The following is an 18,606-nucleotide window of genomic DNA, read 5'->3' on the forward strand; positions in this document are numbered from 1 at the left end:
ACATAATCCTTCAAAGCTCAGTTGTCCTGAGTCTGCACAACTCTGCCAGCACCTAGGATCAAGACAGACACTCAAGTGTTTTAGTACTATATCTCTTGATACAATGATGAAAATATTCATGGCCTCTAAACCTTCAAGCTGTATACTGGACCCTAATCCAAATAAACTACTGAAAGAGCTGCTTCCTGTGCTTGGCCCTCCTATGTTGAACATAATAACCGGCTCGCTATCCAACGGATGTGTACCAAACTCACTAAAAGTGGCAGTAATAAAGCCTCTCTTGAAAAATCCAAACATTGACCCAGAAAATATAAAAAACTAAATCGGCCTATATCGAATCTTCCATTCCTCTCAAAAATTTTTGAAAAGGCTGTTGCGCAGCAACTCACTGCCTTCCTGAAGACAAACAATGTATACAAAATGCTTCAGTCTGGTTTTAGACCCCATCATAGCACTGAGACTGCACTTGTGAAGGTGGTAAATTACCTTTTAATGGCATCAGACCGAGGCTTTGCATCTGTCCTCGTGCTCCTAGACATTAGTGCTGCTTTTGATACCATCGATCACCACATTCTTTTGGAGAGATTGGAAACCCAAATTGGTCTATTCGGACAAGTTCTGGCCTGGTTTAGATCTTATTTGTCGGAAAGATATCAGTTTGTCTCTGTGAATGGTTTGTCCTCTCACAAATCAACTGTAAATTTCGGTATTCCTCAAGGTTCCGTTTTAGGACCACTATTGTTTTTACTATATATTTTACTTCTTTGGGATGTCATTCGAAAACATAAATGTTAACTTTCACTGCTATGCGAATGACACACAGCTGTTCATTTCAATGAAACATGGTGAAGCCCCAAAATTGCCCTCGCTAGAAGCCTGTGTTTCAGACATAAGGAAGTGGATGGCTGCAAACTTTCTACTTTTAAACTCGGACAAAACAGAGATACTTGTTTTAGGTCCCGAGAAACAAAAGAGATCTTCTGTTGAATCTGACAATTTATCTTAATGGTTGTACAGTCGTCTCAAATAAAACTGTGAAGGACCTCGGCGTTACTCTGGACCCTGATCTCTCTTTTGACGAACATATCAAGACTGTTTCAAGGACAGCTTTTTTCCATCTACGTAACATTGCAAAAATGTGAAACTTTGTCCAAAAATGATGCAGAAAAATTAATCCATGCTTTTGTTACTTCTAGGTTAGACTACTGCAATGCTCTACTTTCCGGCTACCCGGATAAAGCACTAAATAAGCTTTAGTTTACGGATGCTAGAATCCTGACTAGAACCAAAAAATAATATCATATTACCCCAGTACTAGCCTCCCTACACTGGCTTCCTGTCAAGGCAATGGCTGATTTCAAGGTTTTACTGCTAACCCACAAAGCATTACATGGCTTGCTGCTACCAATCTCTCTGATTTGGTCCTGCCGTACATACCTACTCGTACGCTACGGTCATAAAACGCAGGCCTCCTAATTGTCCTTAGAATTTCTAAGAAAACAGCTGGAGGCAGGGCTTTCTCCTATAAAGCTCAATTTTTATGGAATGGTCTGCCTACCCATGTGAGAGACGCAAACTCGGTCTCAACCTGTAAGTCTTTACTGAAGACTCATCTCTTCAGTGAGTCATATGATTGAGTGTGAAGGTGAACGGAAAGGCTCTGGAGCAACGAACCGCCCTTGCTGTCTCTGCCTGGCCGGTTCCCCTTTCTCCACTGGGATTCTCTGCCTCTAACCCTATTACAGGGGCTGAGTCACTGGCTTACTGGTGCTCTTTCATGCCGTCCCTGGGAGGGGTGTGTCACTTGAGTGGGTTGAGTCACTGATGTGATCTTCCTGTCTGGGTTGGCGCCCCCCCTTGGGTTGTGCCGTGGCGGAGATCTTTGTGGGCTATACTCGGCCTTGTCTCAGGATGGTAAGTTGGTGGTTGAAGATATCCCGCTCATGGTGTGGGGGCTGTGCTTTGGCAAAGTGGGTGGGGTTATATCCTTCCTGTTTGGCCTTGTCCGGGGGACATCATCGGATGGGGCCACATCGGATGGGGCCACAATGTTGCTTCCGGCGCCGACAGAGATGGCCGCCTCGCTTCGCGTTCCTAGGAAACGATGCAGTTTTTTGTTTTTTTACGTGTTATTTCTTACATTAGTACCCCAGGTCATCTTAGGTTTCATTACATACAGTCGAGAAGAACTACTGAATATAAGATCAGCATCAACTCACCATCAGTACTACCAAGAATATGTTTTTCGCGACGCGGATCCTGTGTTCTGCCTTACAAACAGGACAACGGAGTGGATTCCATGCAGCGACCCAAAAAAAAAACAACTCCGAAAAAGAGGGAAACGAGGCGGTCTTCTGGTCAGACTCCGGAGACGGGCACACCGTGCACCACTCCCTAGCATTCTTCTTGCCAATGTCCAGTCTCTTGACAACAAGGTTGATGAAATCCGAGCAAGGGTAGCATTCCAGAGGGACATCAGAGACTGTAACGTTCTTTGCTTCACGGAAACGTGGCTCACTGGAGAGACTCTATCCGAAGCGGTGCAGCCAACGGGGTTCTCCACGCATCGCGCAGACAGAAACAAACATCTTTCTGGTAAGAAGAGGGGCGGGGGCGTATGCCTTATGACTAACGTGACATGGTGTGATGAAAGAAACATACAGGAACTCAAATCCTTCTGTTCACCTGATTTAGAATTCCTCACAATCAAATGTAGACCGCATTATCTACCAAGAGAATTATCTTCGATTATAATCACAGCCGTATATATCCCCCCCTAAGCAGACACATCGATGGCTCTGAACAAACTTTATTTAACTCTTTGCAAACTGGAAACCATTCATCCGGAGGCTGCATTCATTGTAGCTGGGGATTTTAACAAGGCTAATCTGAAAACAAGACTCCCTAAATTTTATCAGCATATCGATTGCGCAACCAGGGATGGAAAGACATTGGATCATTGTTACTCTAACTTCCGCGACGCATATAAGGCCCTGCCCCGCCCCCCTTTCGGAAAAGCTGACCACGACTCCATTTTGTTGATCCCTGCCTACAGACAAAAACTAAAACAAGAGGCTCCCACGCTGAGGTCTGTCCAACGCTGGTCCGACCAAGCTGACTCCACACTCCAAGACTGCTTCCACCACGTGGACTGGGACATGTTTCGTATTGCGTCAGACAACAACATTGACGAATACGCTGATTCGGTGTGTGAGTTCATTAGAACGTGCGTTGAAGATGTCGTTCCCATAGCAACGATTAAAACATTCCCTAACCAGAAACCGTGGATTGATGGCAGCATTCGCGTGAAACTGAAAGCGCGAACCACTGCTTTTAATCAGGGCAAGGTGTCTGGTAACATGACCGAATACAAACAGTGCAGCTATTCCCTCCGCAAGGCTATCAAACAAGCTAAGCGTCAGTACAGAGACAAAGTAGAATCTCAATTCAACGGCTCAGACACAAGAGGCATGTGGCAGGGTCTACAGTCAATCACGGACTACAGGAAGAAATCCAGCCCAGTCACGGACCAGGATGTCCTGCTCACAGGCAGACTAAATAACTTTTTTGCCCGCTTTGAGGACAATACAGTGCCACTGACACGGCCTGCAACGAAAACATGCGGTCTCTCCTTCACTGCAGCCGAGGTGAGTAAGACATTTAAACGTGTTAACCCTCGCAAGGCTGCAGGCCCAGACGGCATCCCCAGCCGCGCCCTCAGAGCATGCGCAGACCAGCTGGCCGGTGTGTTTACGGACATATTCAATAAATCCCTATACCAGTCTGCTGTTCCCACATGCTTCAAGAGGGCCACCATTGTTCCTGTTCCCAAGAAAGCTAAGGTAACTGAGCTAAACGACTACCGCCCCGTAGCACTCACTTCCATCATCATGAAGTGCTTTGAGAGACTAGTCAAGGACCATATCACCTCCACCCTACCTGACACCCTAGACCCACTCCAATTTGCTTACCGCCCAAATAGGTCCACAGACGATGCAATCTCAACCACACTGCACACCGCCCTAACCCATCTGGACAAGAGGAATACCTATGAGAGAATGCTGTTCATTGACTACAGCTCGGCATTCAACACCATAGTACCCTCCAAGCTCGTCATCAAGCTCGAGACCCTGGGTCTCGACCCCGCCCTGTGCAACTGGGTACTGGACTTCCTGACGGGCCGCCCCCAGGTGGTGAGGGTAGGCAACAACATCTCCTCCCCGCTGATCCTCAACACTGGGGCCCCACAAGGGTGCGTTCTGAGCCCTCTCCTGTACTCCCTGTTCACCCACGACTGCGTGGCCACGCACGCCTCCAACTCAATCATCAAGTTTGCGGACGACACAACAGTGGTAGGCTTGATTACCAACAACGACGAGACGGCCTACAGGGAGGAGGTGAGGGCCCTCGGAGTGTGGTGTCAGGAAAATAACCTCACACTCAACGTCAACAAAACTAAGGAGATGATTGTGGACTTCAGGAAACAGCAGAGGGAACACCCCCCTATCCACATCGATGGAACAGTAGTGGAGAGGGTAGCAAGTTTTAAGTTCCTCGGCATACACATCACAGACAAACTGAATTGGTCCACTCACACAGACAGCATTGTGAAGAAGGCGCAGCAGCGCCTCTTCAACCTCAGGAGGCTGAAGAAATTTGGCTTGTCACCAAAAGCACTCACAAACTTCTACAGATGCACAATCGAGAGCATCCTGGCGGGCTGTATCACCGCCTGGTACGGCAACTGCTCCGCCCTCAACCGTAAGGCTCTCCAGAGGGCGGTGAGGTCTGCACAACGCATCACCGGGGGCAAACTACCTGCCCTCCAGGACACCTACACCACCCGATGTCACAGGAAGGCCATAAAGATCATCAAGGACATCAACCACCCGAGCCACTGCCTGTTCACCCCGCTATCATCCAGAACGCGAGGTCAGTACAGGTGCATCAAAGCTGGGACCGAGAGACTGAAAAACAGCTTCTATCTCAAGGCCATCAGACTGTTAAACAGCCACCACTAACATTGAGTGGCTGCTGTCAACACACACACTGACACTGACTCAACTCCAGCCACTTTAATAATGGGAATTGATGGGAAATGATGTAAATATATCACTAGCCACTTTAAACAATGCTACCTTATATAATGTTACTTACCCTACATTATTCATCTCATATGCATACGTATATACTGTACTCTATATCATCAACTGTATCCTTATGTAATACATGTATCACTAGCCACTTTAAGTATGCCACTTTGTTTACATACTCATCTCATATGTATATACTGTACTCGATACCATCTACTGTATCTTGCCTATGCTGCTCTGTACCATCACTCATTCATATATCCTTATGTACATATTCTTTATCCCCTTACACTGTGTACAAGACAACAGTTTTGGAATTGTTAGTTAGATTACTTGTTGGTTATTACTGCATTGTCGGAACTAGAAGCACAAGCATTTCGCTACACTCGCATTAACATCTGCTAACCATGTGTATGTGACAAATAAAATTTTATTTGATTTTGATTTGATTTGATTTGTCTCCTGACCCCTCCTGTCTCAGCCTCCAGTATTTATGCTGCAGTAGTTTATGTGTCAGGGGGCTAGGGTCAGTTTGTTATATCTTGAGTACTTCTCCTGTCCTATCCGGTGTCCTGTGTGAATTTAAGTATGCTCTCTAATTCTCTTTCTTTCTCTCGGAAGACCTGAGCCCTAGGACCATGCCTCAGGACTACCTGGCATGATGACTCCTTGCTGTCCCCAGTCCACCTGGCCATGCTGCTGCTCCAGTTTCAACTGTTCTGCCTGTGATTATTATTATTTGACCATGCTGGTCATTTATGAACATTTGAACATCTTGGCCATGTTCTGTTATAATCTCCACCCGGCACAGCCAGAAGAGGACTGGTCTCAGTGTGTGGAGTACAGGTGGTCTAGAGTTTTTTCCCCTCTGGTTTTTTTCCCCTCACATTTAACATGCTGCTGGAAATTTGGTCAAACAAATTTAAGTTTCCATGCATTAAAGTCCCCGGCCACTAGGAGCGCCGCCTCTGGGTGAGCGTTTTCTTGTTTGCTTATGGCAGTATAAAGCTCATTGAGTGCGGCTTTAGTGCCAGCATCAGTCTGTGGTGGTATGGAGACAGCTACGAAAAATACAGATGAAAACTCTAGGTAGATGGTGTGGTCTACAGCTTATCATGAGATACTCTACCTCAGGTGAGCAAAACCTTGAGACTTCCTTAGATACCGTGCACCAGCTGTTGTTTACAAAATATACATAGACTGACAACCCTCGTCTTACCAGAGGCTGCTGTTCTATCCTGCCGATACAATGTAAAACACGCCAGCTGTGTGTTGTTCATGTCACGTTCAGCCACGACTCAGTGAAACAGAAGATAGTACAGTTTAATGTCCCGTTGGTAGTTTAATCTTGCTAGTAGGTCATCGATTTTATTTTCTAATGATTGCACGTTGGCCAATAGAACAGATGGCAGTGGGGCTTTACTCACTCAGTCCTCCTTTTCCTGTAGTCCACAATCATCTCCTTTGTCTTGATCACGTTGAGGGAGAGGCTGTTGTCGCCTACAAATTCCCAGAAGGCAGCCCGATCTCTCTTCACGCAAATTACAGAGATTTGGGCCTGTTCCCGGGAAAGCAGTATATCCTTCACGTCAGACTCAGACTCTTTACCAGCTCGTGGTGAGTAATTGATGTTCTGATGTCCCGAAGTTATTTTCGGTCATATTGATGCTGCTACCGTCTCTGATGTACAAAATAAGTTAAACACAATAAACTCAGTGGTGTAAAGTACTTGAAAGTATTTTTACTTAAGTACTACTTAAGTTATTTTTTGGAGTCTGTACTTCACTATTTATACTTTTACTTTTATTCCACTACATTTTTTAAGAAATGAATGTAGTTTTTTACTCCTTATATTTTCCCTGACACCCAAAAGTACTCGTTACATTTTGAATGCTTAGCAGGACAGGAAAATTGTCTAATTCACGCACTTATCAAGAGAGCATCCCTGGTCATCACTACTGCCTCTGATCTGGCAGACTCACTAAAACACAAATGATTCATTTGTAAATTATGTCTGAGTGACCCTGGCTGTCCGTAAATTAACAAAAAAACAAGAACATCATGTTGTCTGGTTTGCTTAATAAAAGACGTTTAAAATTATTTATACTTCTACTTTTGATACTTAAGTACACTTTAAACCAATTACTTTTAGACTTTTACTCAAGTAGTTTATTACTGGGTGACTTTTACTTGAGTCGTTTTCTTTTAAGGTTTCTTTACGTTTACTCAAACTTTTTCCACCACTAAATAAACTTCCGTCATCTTTGAGGGGGGAATTATTTCTGGGGAAGTTTGAGAAATATGTATAGCTGAACTAATTGATCTATCTATAAAAACAAACATGTTAAATCCTAATTGGCATTCTCTGGCCTTCTAGTGAGAAGAATGCAACAGTGGTGGTAAGGAAACGTGATCTGCATTAATGAGATGGAAAGAAATAAAACCACCATAATAACAGTTACAACAGTACTAGCAACCAGGCAGAGAAAGAGGGAGCATGGTGAAACTAGGATGCTACCCTTACACACAGATCTAGGGTCAGCTTACCCTCCCCAAATCTTAAACTTATAGTGGATTCAGAAAGAATTCATACCTCTTGACTTATTCCACATTTTGTTGTGTTATGGCCTGAATACAAAATGGATTAAAACAGATTTCTCTCTCACCCATCTACAGTGCATTCAGAAAGTACTCAGACCCCTTGAATTTTTCCACAATTTGTTACAGCCTTATTCTGGAATGGATTAAATCGTTTTTTTTTTTTTCACTCATCAATCTACACACAATACCCCATAATGACAAAGCAAAAACAGTTTTTTTTTGACATTTTAGCATATTTATGAGAAAATAAATAAATAATAAAAATATGACATTTACCTAAATATTCCCTTTACTCAATAGTTTCTTGAAGCACCTTTGGCAGCGATTACAGCCTCAACTCTCCTTGGGTATAACGCTACAAGCTTGGCTCACCTGTATTTGGGAAGTTTCTCCCATTCTTCCCTGCAGATCCTTTCAAGCTCTGCCAGGTTGGATGGGGAGTGTCGCTGCACAGCTATTTTCAGGTCTCTCCAGAGATGTTCGATCGGGTTCAAGTCTGGGCTATGGCTGGGCCTCTCAAGGACATTCAGAAACTTGTCCCGAAGCCACTCCTGCATTGTCTTGGCTGTGTGCCGAGTGTCGTTGTCCGGTTGGAAGGTGAACCTTCGACCCGGTCTGAGGTCATGAACGCTATGGAGCAGGTTTTCATCAAGGATCTCTCTGTACTTTGCTCCGTTCATCTTTCCCTCAATCCTGACTAGTCTCCTAGGGACAGGGTGATTGGTAAGGATAGAGGGAACAATGAAAGGAGCCAAATACAGGCAAATCGTTAATGAGATCCTGGTTCTGAGTGCGATCCTGGTTCAGAGTGCAAACAACCTTAGACTGGGGTGAAGATTTACATTCCAACAGAACAATGACCCAAAGCATAGAGCGAAAGCAACACTGGAATGGTTTCACAATAAGAACGTGAAAGTCCTTTAAGGTGGCCCAATCAAAGCCCAAACTTAAATCCCATTAAATCTGTGAAAAGACTTGAAGATTGCCGTTCACCGCCACTCCCCATCTAACTTAACATAGCTTGAGAAAATCTGCAAGGTAGAATGGGAGAAAATCCCCAAATCCAGATGTGCAAAACTGCTAGACATACCCAAGATGACTCAAAGCTGTAATCGCTGCCAAAGGTGCTTCTACAAAGTATTGTCAATTAGATATTTCTTTATTTCATTTTCAATAAATGTGCAAACATAAAAAAAAAAAGTTTCACTGTCATTATGGTGTATTGTGTGTAGATGGGAGAGAAAAATTATCTTTAATCCATTTTGAATTCAGGCTGTAACAACAAAATGTTGAATAAGTTAAGGGGTATGAATACTTTCTGAAGGCACTGTAACTGTTATGGAGAAAAACACAACACTTGCCTTAGATCAGCGTCTTGTTTTCTCAGTGTCTTGGGTAACTTACTTCATCCCACTAACAGATGGGAACAGAGAAATACAAAAAAAGCTAAAGGATCCAGATGTGACAGAGATGCAGAGAAGACCTATTGAAAGTGAGGGGTCAGAAAGAATCCTGATGTACAGTAGTACACACATCAGGCTACAGGTTTCCAAATGTCACATGATGCTCGACTGCATCTTGTCGCATGGCTGCTGCTGATCCAACTCTTCTGCTTCACCTAGCCTTGCACATGACCCTCCCCTCATCTCCCCCCTCTCCCAACACCAACCAGACCAAAAGGTGAATTGTTTAGACTAGCTTCTACAGTATGTATGACATACTGTTCAAGACAAATGGCATCCAGAGACTTCAGGGAAGCATAAAGCAGCAATTTTGAAAACGAAGAGTTCATCATGGCTACAGTAACCATCTACCGGGGTCTAACTATACGAGCGTTGATCCCCACATGTATTAAAGTTACATGGACTTCACAATGACAAACCATACTCAAGTCTCTCACTCTCCAAGTACCAAGTTCTCAGAGTCATCACCAACCAACTTTAGTCTCAAGGAAAAATGGCATCCAAGGGGACAGATCATTGATAACAGCCAAATCTTTTCATTCCATCTATACCCCCCAACTCAAATGTGAAACCCACCACATCACTAAATGAGAAAAAACAATTGCAAGACAGCAGCAGCTTATAAGGAATGTGAGGGGCCTCAGCCAAGAGACCAGGCAGGGAAACCATACCATATATGGACATGGAAGCAGAATAACAGTTGTATCAATGAATGAAGTGGGCATTAGAGTGACTTAACAACCCAAAGGTCAATCACCATTCTCAAAGTAGACAGCACGTATCTATAACTGGCTGGTGAAAACATGAAATGATCACATAGGGATGGATGTGTTCCTCTTCAAATAAGTGTACTTAAATCAAAGTCTACAGTGTGGAAATCCTGGCTGCTAGCATGTGACTGTATGAGCAACAGCAGCAAGGTGTTCCATGGTGTAATGAAGCACATCTAACTATAAATAAGCTGTCCAAATGGCTTTAGAACATTGCAATCTCTCTCCACTGCACTTTACAAAGCCTACTACTTTAGAATAGTATCATGAAAAAACATTATTTCATTGATAGTGGACATGACCTGTGTCTATTGGAGAAATCCCCACTGGAATATTACAACCAACCACAACAGGCGTTATGCTTCTGCGTAACACAACCCAGACCTGCCTTGATCTACAGGTTTATAGGCAGGCGTTTGGAGACTTTTCTGTGCCGAGGTTCAGCGAGGTAGAGAGAAGATAACCTACTTTTGGTCCGTCTCTACACCTCTGCTTCCTGCCACAAGATAATTAACCAGGCTGTTTGAGCCAATTAAAGATGATTTAGTAGACAAATCAAACCAAACCGCGAGCAACAAGCCAAAAGAGGTCGCCTCGAGTTTAATAGACACTCAGAGGTTTACGCATACCGGTTTCCATAACTTAATGTGTATCTGATGAACAAGTCTAGTTCTCTTCTGCTGTGCTTGGCTGGAATATTCTGGGTGGAGCATCTAGTAGTTGCGCTCTGGTGCTTCATCTTTATATTGACGCGCCCCATCGAAATCTGTCAGTTTAAGCTAGAGATGTGGGGTTGTTTTTAAATTTTGTAAACACTTGGGAACAGGCCAGCACTACAGTACAGGTAACCTGATGAGCAGAACATGCAGATGCGATTCTGTTTCTGTTCCAAAGCCAGTTTGTTCTGGCTTTGTTTTGCAAGGGAAAACAAAAATGAGGATTTCTTATTGGTGTTCTGGTAATCCCTCGGTCTGTTTTCATTTGGTCGCTCTAGACACCCGGGTCGCCTCCCACAATTTTCAATTTTCCCACAATGTCCGGCGTCTGTACATAATAGAACGTCAGTTTGGCATAGAGGAACTACATTACTGCCGGAATTCAAAAAGGGATTAAATATTTTTTTTAAACAATTCCCATCGACCCCATAATGACAAAGTGAAAACATGTTTGTAGAAACAAGCACATTAATGGAAAATGAAATAGAAATCTCATTTACAAAAGTATTCACACCCCTGAGTCAATACACGCAACAATCACCTTTGGCAGCGATTACAGTTTTGAGTCATTCTGGGAAAGTCTAAGAGCTTTGCACACCAGGATTGTACAATATTTGCATATTATTATTTAAATTCTTCAAGCTCTGTCAAGTTGGTTGTTGATCATTGCTAGACAGCCACTTTCTAGTCTTGTCATAGATTTACAAGGTGACTTTAGTCAAAACTGTAACTAGGCCACTTAGGAACATTCAAATCTCATCTTGGTAAGCAACTCTAGTGTATCTTTGGCCTTGTGTTTTAGGTTATTGTCCTGCTGAAAGGTGAATGTGTCTCCCAGTGTCTGTTGGAAAGCAGACTAAACTAGTGGTTAGAGCGCTGGGCCAGTAACTGAAAGGTTGCTGGATCGAATCCACGAGCTAACAAGGTAAAAATATGTTGTTCTGCCCCTGAGCAAGGCAGTTAACACACTGTTCCCCGGGCGCCGAAGACCCTTCAATTCTGAACAGTTTACCAGTCATCTGTTCTTTTGGACACTATCGCAAAGCTAACTAAAAAGTAGCATTCCCCAAGAGAGGATGGCATTCACTTCAGCAGTAAAAGATTCCTTAACTTCTTTGAGGAAAGGATCATGATCATTAGAAAGCAAATTACGGACTCCTCTTTAAATATGCGTATTCCTCCAAAGCTCAGTTGTCCTGAGTCTGCACAACTCTGCCAGGATCTAGGGAGACACTCAAGTGTTTTAGTACTATATATATATATATATATATATATATATATATATATATATATATATATATATATATATATATATCTCTTGACACAATGATGAAAATAATCATGGCGTCTAAACCTTCAAGCAGCATACTGGACCCTAATCCAACTAAACTACTGAAAGAGCTGGCTCCTGTGCTTGGCCCTCCTACTGTACGTTGAACATAATAAACGGATATCTCTATTAGAGGTCGACCGATTATGATTTTTCAATGCCGATACCGATTATTGGAGGATCAAAAAAGCCGATACCGATTAATCGTCCGATTCTTTATTTATTTATTTGTAATAATGATTACAACAATACTGAATAAACACTTATTTTAACTTAATATAATACATCAATAAAATCAATTTAGTCTCAAGTAAATAATGAAACATGTTCAATTTGGTTTAAATCATGCAAAAACAAAGTGTTGGAGAAGAAAGTAAAAGTGCAATATGTGCTATGTAAGAAAGCTAACGTTTCAGTTCCTTGCTCAGAACATGAGAACATATGAAAGCTGGTGGTTCCTTTTAACATGAGTCTTCAATATTCCCAGGTAAGAGGTTTTAGGTTGTAGTTATTATAGGAATTATAGGACTATTTCCCTCTATACCATTTGTATTTCATTAACCTTTGACTATTGGATGTTCTTATATGCACTTTAGTATTGCCAGTGTAACAGTATAGCTTCCGTCCCACTCCTCGCTCCTCCCTGGGCTCGAACCAGCAACACAACGACAACAGCCACCATCGAAGCAGCGTTACCCATGCAGAGCAAGGGGAACAACTACTAGAAGGCTCAGAGTGAGTGATGTTTGAAACGCTATTAGCGCGCGCTAACTAGCTAGCCATTTCACTTCGGTTATACCAGCCTCATCTCGGAAGTTGATAGGCTTGAAGTCATAAACAGCGCAATGATTGACGCACAACGAAGAGCTGCTGGAAAAATGCCCGAAAGTGCTTTTTGAATAAATGTTTACGCACCTGCTTCTGCCTACCACTGCTCAGTCAGATACTTAGATACTTGTATGATCAGTCAGATTATATGCAACGCAGGACACGCTAGATAATATCTAGTAATATCAACCATGTGTAGTTAACTAGTGATTATGATTGATTGTTTTTTCTAAGATAAGTTTAATGCTAGCTATCAACTTACCTTGGTTTACTGCAGTCGCGTAACAGGCAGTCAGTCTCCTTGTGGAGTGCAACGAGAGAGAGGCAGGTCGTTATTGCGTTGGACTTGGCGTTACTCTGGACCCTGATCTCTCTTTTGACGAACATATCAAAACTGTTTCAAGGACAGCTTTTTTCCATCTAGGTAACATTGCAAAAATCTGAAACTTTGTCCAAAAATGATGCAGAAAAATTAATCCATGCTTTTGTTACTTCTAGGTTAGACTACTGCAATGCTCTACTTTCCGGCTACCTGGATCAAGCAATAAATACATTTCAGATAGTGCAAAATACGGCTGCTAGAATCCTGACTACAAAAAAAAAAATGATAATATGACTCCAGTGCTAGCCTCCCTACACTGGCTTCCTGTTAAGGCACGGGCTGATTTCAAGGTTTTACTGCTAACCTACAAAGCATTACATGGGCTTGCTCCTACCTATCTCTCTGATTTGGTCCTGCCGTACATACCTACATGGACGCTACGGTCACAAGACGAAGGCCTCCTAATTGTCCCTAGAATTTCTAAGCAAACAGCTGGAGGCAGGGCTTTCTCCTATAGAGCTCCATTTTTATGGAATGGTCTGCCTACCCATGTGAGAGACGCAGACTCGGTCTCAACCTTTAAGTCTTTACTGAAGACTCATCTCTTCAGTAGATCATATGATTGAATGTAGCCTGGCCCAGGAGTGTGAAGGTGAACGGAAAGGCTCTGGAGCAACGAAACGCCCTTGCTGTCTCTGCCTGGTCGGTTCCCCTCTCTCCACTGGGATTCTCTGCCTCTAACCCTATTACAGGGGCTGAGTCACTGGCTTACTGGTGCTCTTCCATGCCGTCCCTAGGAGGGGTGCGTCACTTGAGTGGGTTGAGTCACTGACGTGGTCTTCCTGTCTGGGTTGGTGCCCCCCCTTGGGTTGTGCCGTGGCGGAGATCTTTGTGGGCTATACTCGGCATTGTCTCAGGATGGTAAGTTGGTGGTTGAAGATATCCCTCCAGTGATGTGGGGGCTGTGCTTTGGCAAAGTGGGTGGGGTTATATCCGTCCTGTTTGGCCCTGTCCGGGGATATCATCGGATGGGGCCACAGTGTCTCCTGACCCCTCCAGTATTTATGCTGCAGTAGTGTGTGTCAGGGGGCTAGGGTCAGTCTGTTATATCTGGAGTATTTCTCCTGTCTTATCCGGTGTCCTGTGTGAATTTAAGTATGCTCTCTCTAATTCTCTCTTTCTGTCTCTCGGAGGACCTGAGCCCTAGGACCATGCCTCAGGACTACCTGGCATGATGACTCCTTACTGTCCCCAGTCCACCTGGCCGTGCTGCTGCTCCAGTTTCCACTGTTCTGCCTGCGGCTATTGTTCATCTAAGTTTCTTCCTAGGTTTTGGCCTTTCTAGGGAGTTTTTCCTAGCCACCGTGTTTCTACACCTGCATTGCTTGCTGTTTGGGGTTTTAGGCTGAGTTTCTGTACAGCACTTTGAGATATCAGCTGGTGTAAGAAGGGCTATATAAATACATTTGATTTAATTATGTGACTTCTGAAGGTAATTGGTTGCACCAGATCTTATTTAGGGGCTTCATAGCAAAGGGGGTGAATACATATGCACGCACCACTTTTCCATTATTATTATTTTTTTAAACAAGTAATTTTTTAAATTTCACTTCACCAATTTGGACTATTTTGTGTATGTCTATTACATGAAATCCAAATAAAAATCAATTTAAATTACAGGTTGTAACGCAACAAAATAGGAAAAACGCCAAGGGGGATGAATTATTTTGAAAGGCACTGTATCCTCCCTTTATTTTCCTATACCAGATTTCCCTCTAGGATTATGTCTGTGCTTAGCTCTATTACGTTGGCAAGCATACCCATAACATGATGCAGCCACCACGGTTGAAAATATCAAGAGCGGTACTCTGTGATGTGTTATGTTTGAGGAAAATCTAACACAACACTCAAGGAAATTCAACTTTTCATTTTAAATTCATTTGTAAACATTTCTAAAAACACTAGGCCTATAGGCTATGCGTACACTGCATTGTATGCTTCGAGAAAATCTGAGCTAAAAAACAAAAAATAAAAAAAGTATTTTAGGCTAGTGCGTTAAAACTACTAAAGCTTATGCGCACATTGTAATCAAAATTAAAATCTTAAATTTGCTCTTTTCAGACTGTCCTTTAGTGAGCCACAGCCAGGAACTAAACGTGTAAATATTTGCATGAACATAAAAAGACTCAACAACTGAGACAAACTGAACAAGTTCCACAGACATGTGACTAGCAGAAATGGAATGATGTGTCCCTGAACAAAGTAGGGGTCAAAATCAAAAGCAACAGTCGTATCTGGTGTGGCCACCAGCTGCATTAAGTACTGCAGTGCATCTCCTCCTCATTGACTGCACCAGATTTGTCAGTTCTTGCTGTGCGATGTTACCTCACTCTTCCACCAAGGCACCTGCAAGTTCCTGAACATTTCTGGGGGGGAATGGCCCTAACCCTCACCCTCTGATCCAACAGGTCCCAGACGTGCTCAATGGGATTGAGATACGGGCTCTTCGCTGGCCATGGCAGAACACTGACATTCCTGTCTTGCAGGAAATCATGGACAGAACGAGCAGGATGGCTGGTGACATTGTCATGCTGGAGGGTCATGTCAGGATGAGCCTGCAGGAAGGGTACCAACATGAGGGAGGAGGATGTCTTCCCTGTAACGCATAGCATTGAGATTGCCTGCAATCACAACAAGCTCAGTCCGATGATGCTGTGACACACCGCCCCAGACCATGACGGACCCTCCACCTCCAAATTGATCCCGCTCCAGAGTACAGGCCTCGGTGTAACGCTCATTCCTTCGACGATAAACGCGAATCCGACCATCACCCCTGGTTAGACAAAACCGCGACTCGTCAGTGAAGGAACACTTTTTGCCAGTCCTGTCTGGTCCAGCAACGGTGGGTTTGTACCCATAGGCAACGTTGTTGCCAGTGATGTCTGGTGAGGGCCGGTCTTACAACAGGCCTACAAGCCCCCAGTCCAGCCTCTCTCAGCCTATTGCGGACAGTCTGAGCACTGATGGAGGGATTGTGTGTTCCTGGTTTAACTCGGTAGTTGTTGTTGCCATCCTGTACCTGTCCCGCAGGTGTGATGTTCGGACGGACCGATCATGTGGGGGTGTTGTTACATGTGGTCTGCCACTGCGAGGATGATCAGCTGTCTGTCCTGTCTCCCTGTAGCGCTGTGTTAGACGTCTCACAGTACGGACATTGAAATGTATTGCCCTGGGCACATCTGCAGTCCTCATGCCTCCTTGCAGCATGCCTAAGGCACGTTCACGCAGATGAGCAGGGACCCTGGGCATCTTTCTTTTGGTGTTTTTCAGAGTAAGTAGAAAGGCCTCTTTAGTGTCCTAAGTTCTCATAACTGTGACATTAATTGTCTACCGTCTAAGCGGTTTGTCTTAACGACTGTTCCATAGGTGCATGTTCATTAAATGTTTACGGTTCATTGAACAAACATGGGAAACAGTGTTTAAACCCTTTACAATTAAGATCTGTGAAGTTATTTGGATTTTTACGAATTATCTTTGAAAGACAGGGTCTTGAAAAAGGGACGTTTCGTTTTTTGCTGAGTTTAGTTCTGTACGATGGCGAGTAGTGGAGGACTCGCCGTCATCGTTTAAAATCTACAGTTTGGGAACATTTTGGTTTCCCAGTAAATTACAACAGCGATAGACAGAGTACTACTCGACGAGAATAGCCTGTGCAGCTGCCAACACCTCAAACATGTTGACACATTTACAGCGACGTCACCCCAGTATTCCTACCACCAGAACAAGACACACAAAAAAAAAACTGTCTACCCTCTGAATTCAAGCAGCCCTTTGCAGCTTAAATAAAAATTAACTACAGTAACTGTTGGCATTTCATTTTCCTCCTGTACTGAAACGTGACACCAAAATGTACTGAACCGTAGTTTGGTGAACTGTTACACCCCTACTAGTGACTGCTGTTGCCTAGGGTCGGGTTTACAAAACTAGTTTGGTGACTAATGAATACAACCCTGGTCCTTACGGTGAAGAGCAGCATCAGAACTCACCTTGGTCTCTCCAAGGCTCTCTGACTCAGACACCTGATAGGTAAGGTCCGTCTCCTCGAAGCCTGTGGCGCTCATACGCTGGTCAGTGGAGGGGTCATTGCGGGGAGGTGAGTCTGGAGAATTGAGGCACGTCTGGATGAGGGCCTTGCCCGTCTCGCTGGTGATCATGGGCTGGAGCTTCCGCGTGGCAAACGTGTAGACATGGCCCGTCTCGCTGGCCACCAGTAGCAGGACCTGGGTTCCTGTCAACGTGGAAAGCTCATAGGCCTGCCATGGGGGGAGGGAGATGACAATGTCAACATGCATATCAGCATTAGAATCAGCATGAGCATCTTGGAGGAATGTGCCTAAATAAACAGGGTAAGCTGACATTCCACCACATTCTTAACTACACCAAACAAAAATATAAACGCAACATGTACAGTGTTGGTCCTATGTTTCATGAGCTGAAATAAAAAATATCCCAGGAAAGTTTCAGAAAGTTACATAAAGCTTATTTCTCTCAAATTTTGTCCACAAATTTGTTTACAGCCCTATTAGTGAGAATTTCTCCATTGCCAAGAAAATCCATCCACCTGACAGGTTTTGCATATCAAGAAGCTGATTTTTGTCACACAACACAATGCCACAGATGTCTCAAGTTTTGAGGGGGTGTGCAATTGGCATACTGACTGCAGGAGTGTCCACCAGAGCTATACCAGAAAATGTAATGTTAATTTCTCTACAATAAGCTGCCAACAGTTTCAGAGAATTTGGCAGTACATCCACGCCATCCGGCTTCTTCACCTGCAGGATCGTCTGAGGGGGGTTTGGGGTGGGGGTGCTGAGGAGTATTTCCATCTGTAATACTACCCATTTGTGGGGAAGAATTCATTCTGATCGGCTGGGCCTGGCTCCCCAATGGGTGGGCCTGGCTGCTAAGTGGGTGGGCCTATGCCCTCCCAGGCCCAGCCATGGCTGCACCCCTGCCCAGTCATGTGAAATCCATAGCTTAGGGCCTAATTCATTTATTTCAATTGACTGATTTCCTTATATGAACTGTAACTCAGTAAAATCTTTGAAATTGTTACGTTTATATATTTTGGTTCAGTATAAAACAAACTGTTTAAAACATCTCAAATCATGAGTACCGTAAAACTTAAAGTCTCAAGTAGCCCAGCCGCCTGTCCTTTTTAATTGCCGGGGCAAATAAAAAAATAAAAAAATAAATAACCTTTATTTTTATAAGCCCGTCTCTAATAAGCGCCTGTTGTGTTCAGTGATTTAAGCAAATAAAACATTCAGGCTATTAAATAGAAGTTTTACGGTAAATTACTTTCTCACTAACACTATTATGTGTATTGCACAGACTCAAATAGGAATAGGAAAAAACTGAGTCCCAGATGGTGCTACCTACAGATAACGGGTTAAAACTGCAGCCAACAAGCCAAGAAACAC

The 18,606-nt window shown here is 43.7% G+C and overlaps 1 protein-coding gene across 4 annotated transcripts in view; it reads right to left on the reverse strand.

Annotated features, from left to right (window-relative positions):
• The window catches only part of LOC110525667 (serum response factor), a 76,087-nt gene that overhangs the window by 36,794 nt on the left and 20,687 nt on the right, over positions 1-18,606 (reverse strand). For all 4 annotated transcript variants that reach the window (XM_021606030.2, XM_021606005.2, XM_021606016.2 and 1 more), the window contains exon 2: positions 17,170-17,436. In XM_021606030.2, the coding sequence (XP_021461705.1) occupies positions 17,170-17,436 (267 nt within the window). The remainder of the gene's footprint in view (positions 1-17,169; positions 17,437-18,606) is intronic.

This window comes from Oncorhynchus mykiss, chromosome 1 (assembly GCF_013265735.2).
Source record: "Oncorhynchus mykiss isolate Arlee chromosome 1, USDA_OmykA_1.1, whole genome shotgun sequence".
In the NCBI taxonomy this organism is placed as follows: Eukaryota; Metazoa; Chordata; class Actinopteri; order Salmoniformes; family Salmonidae; genus Oncorhynchus; species Oncorhynchus mykiss.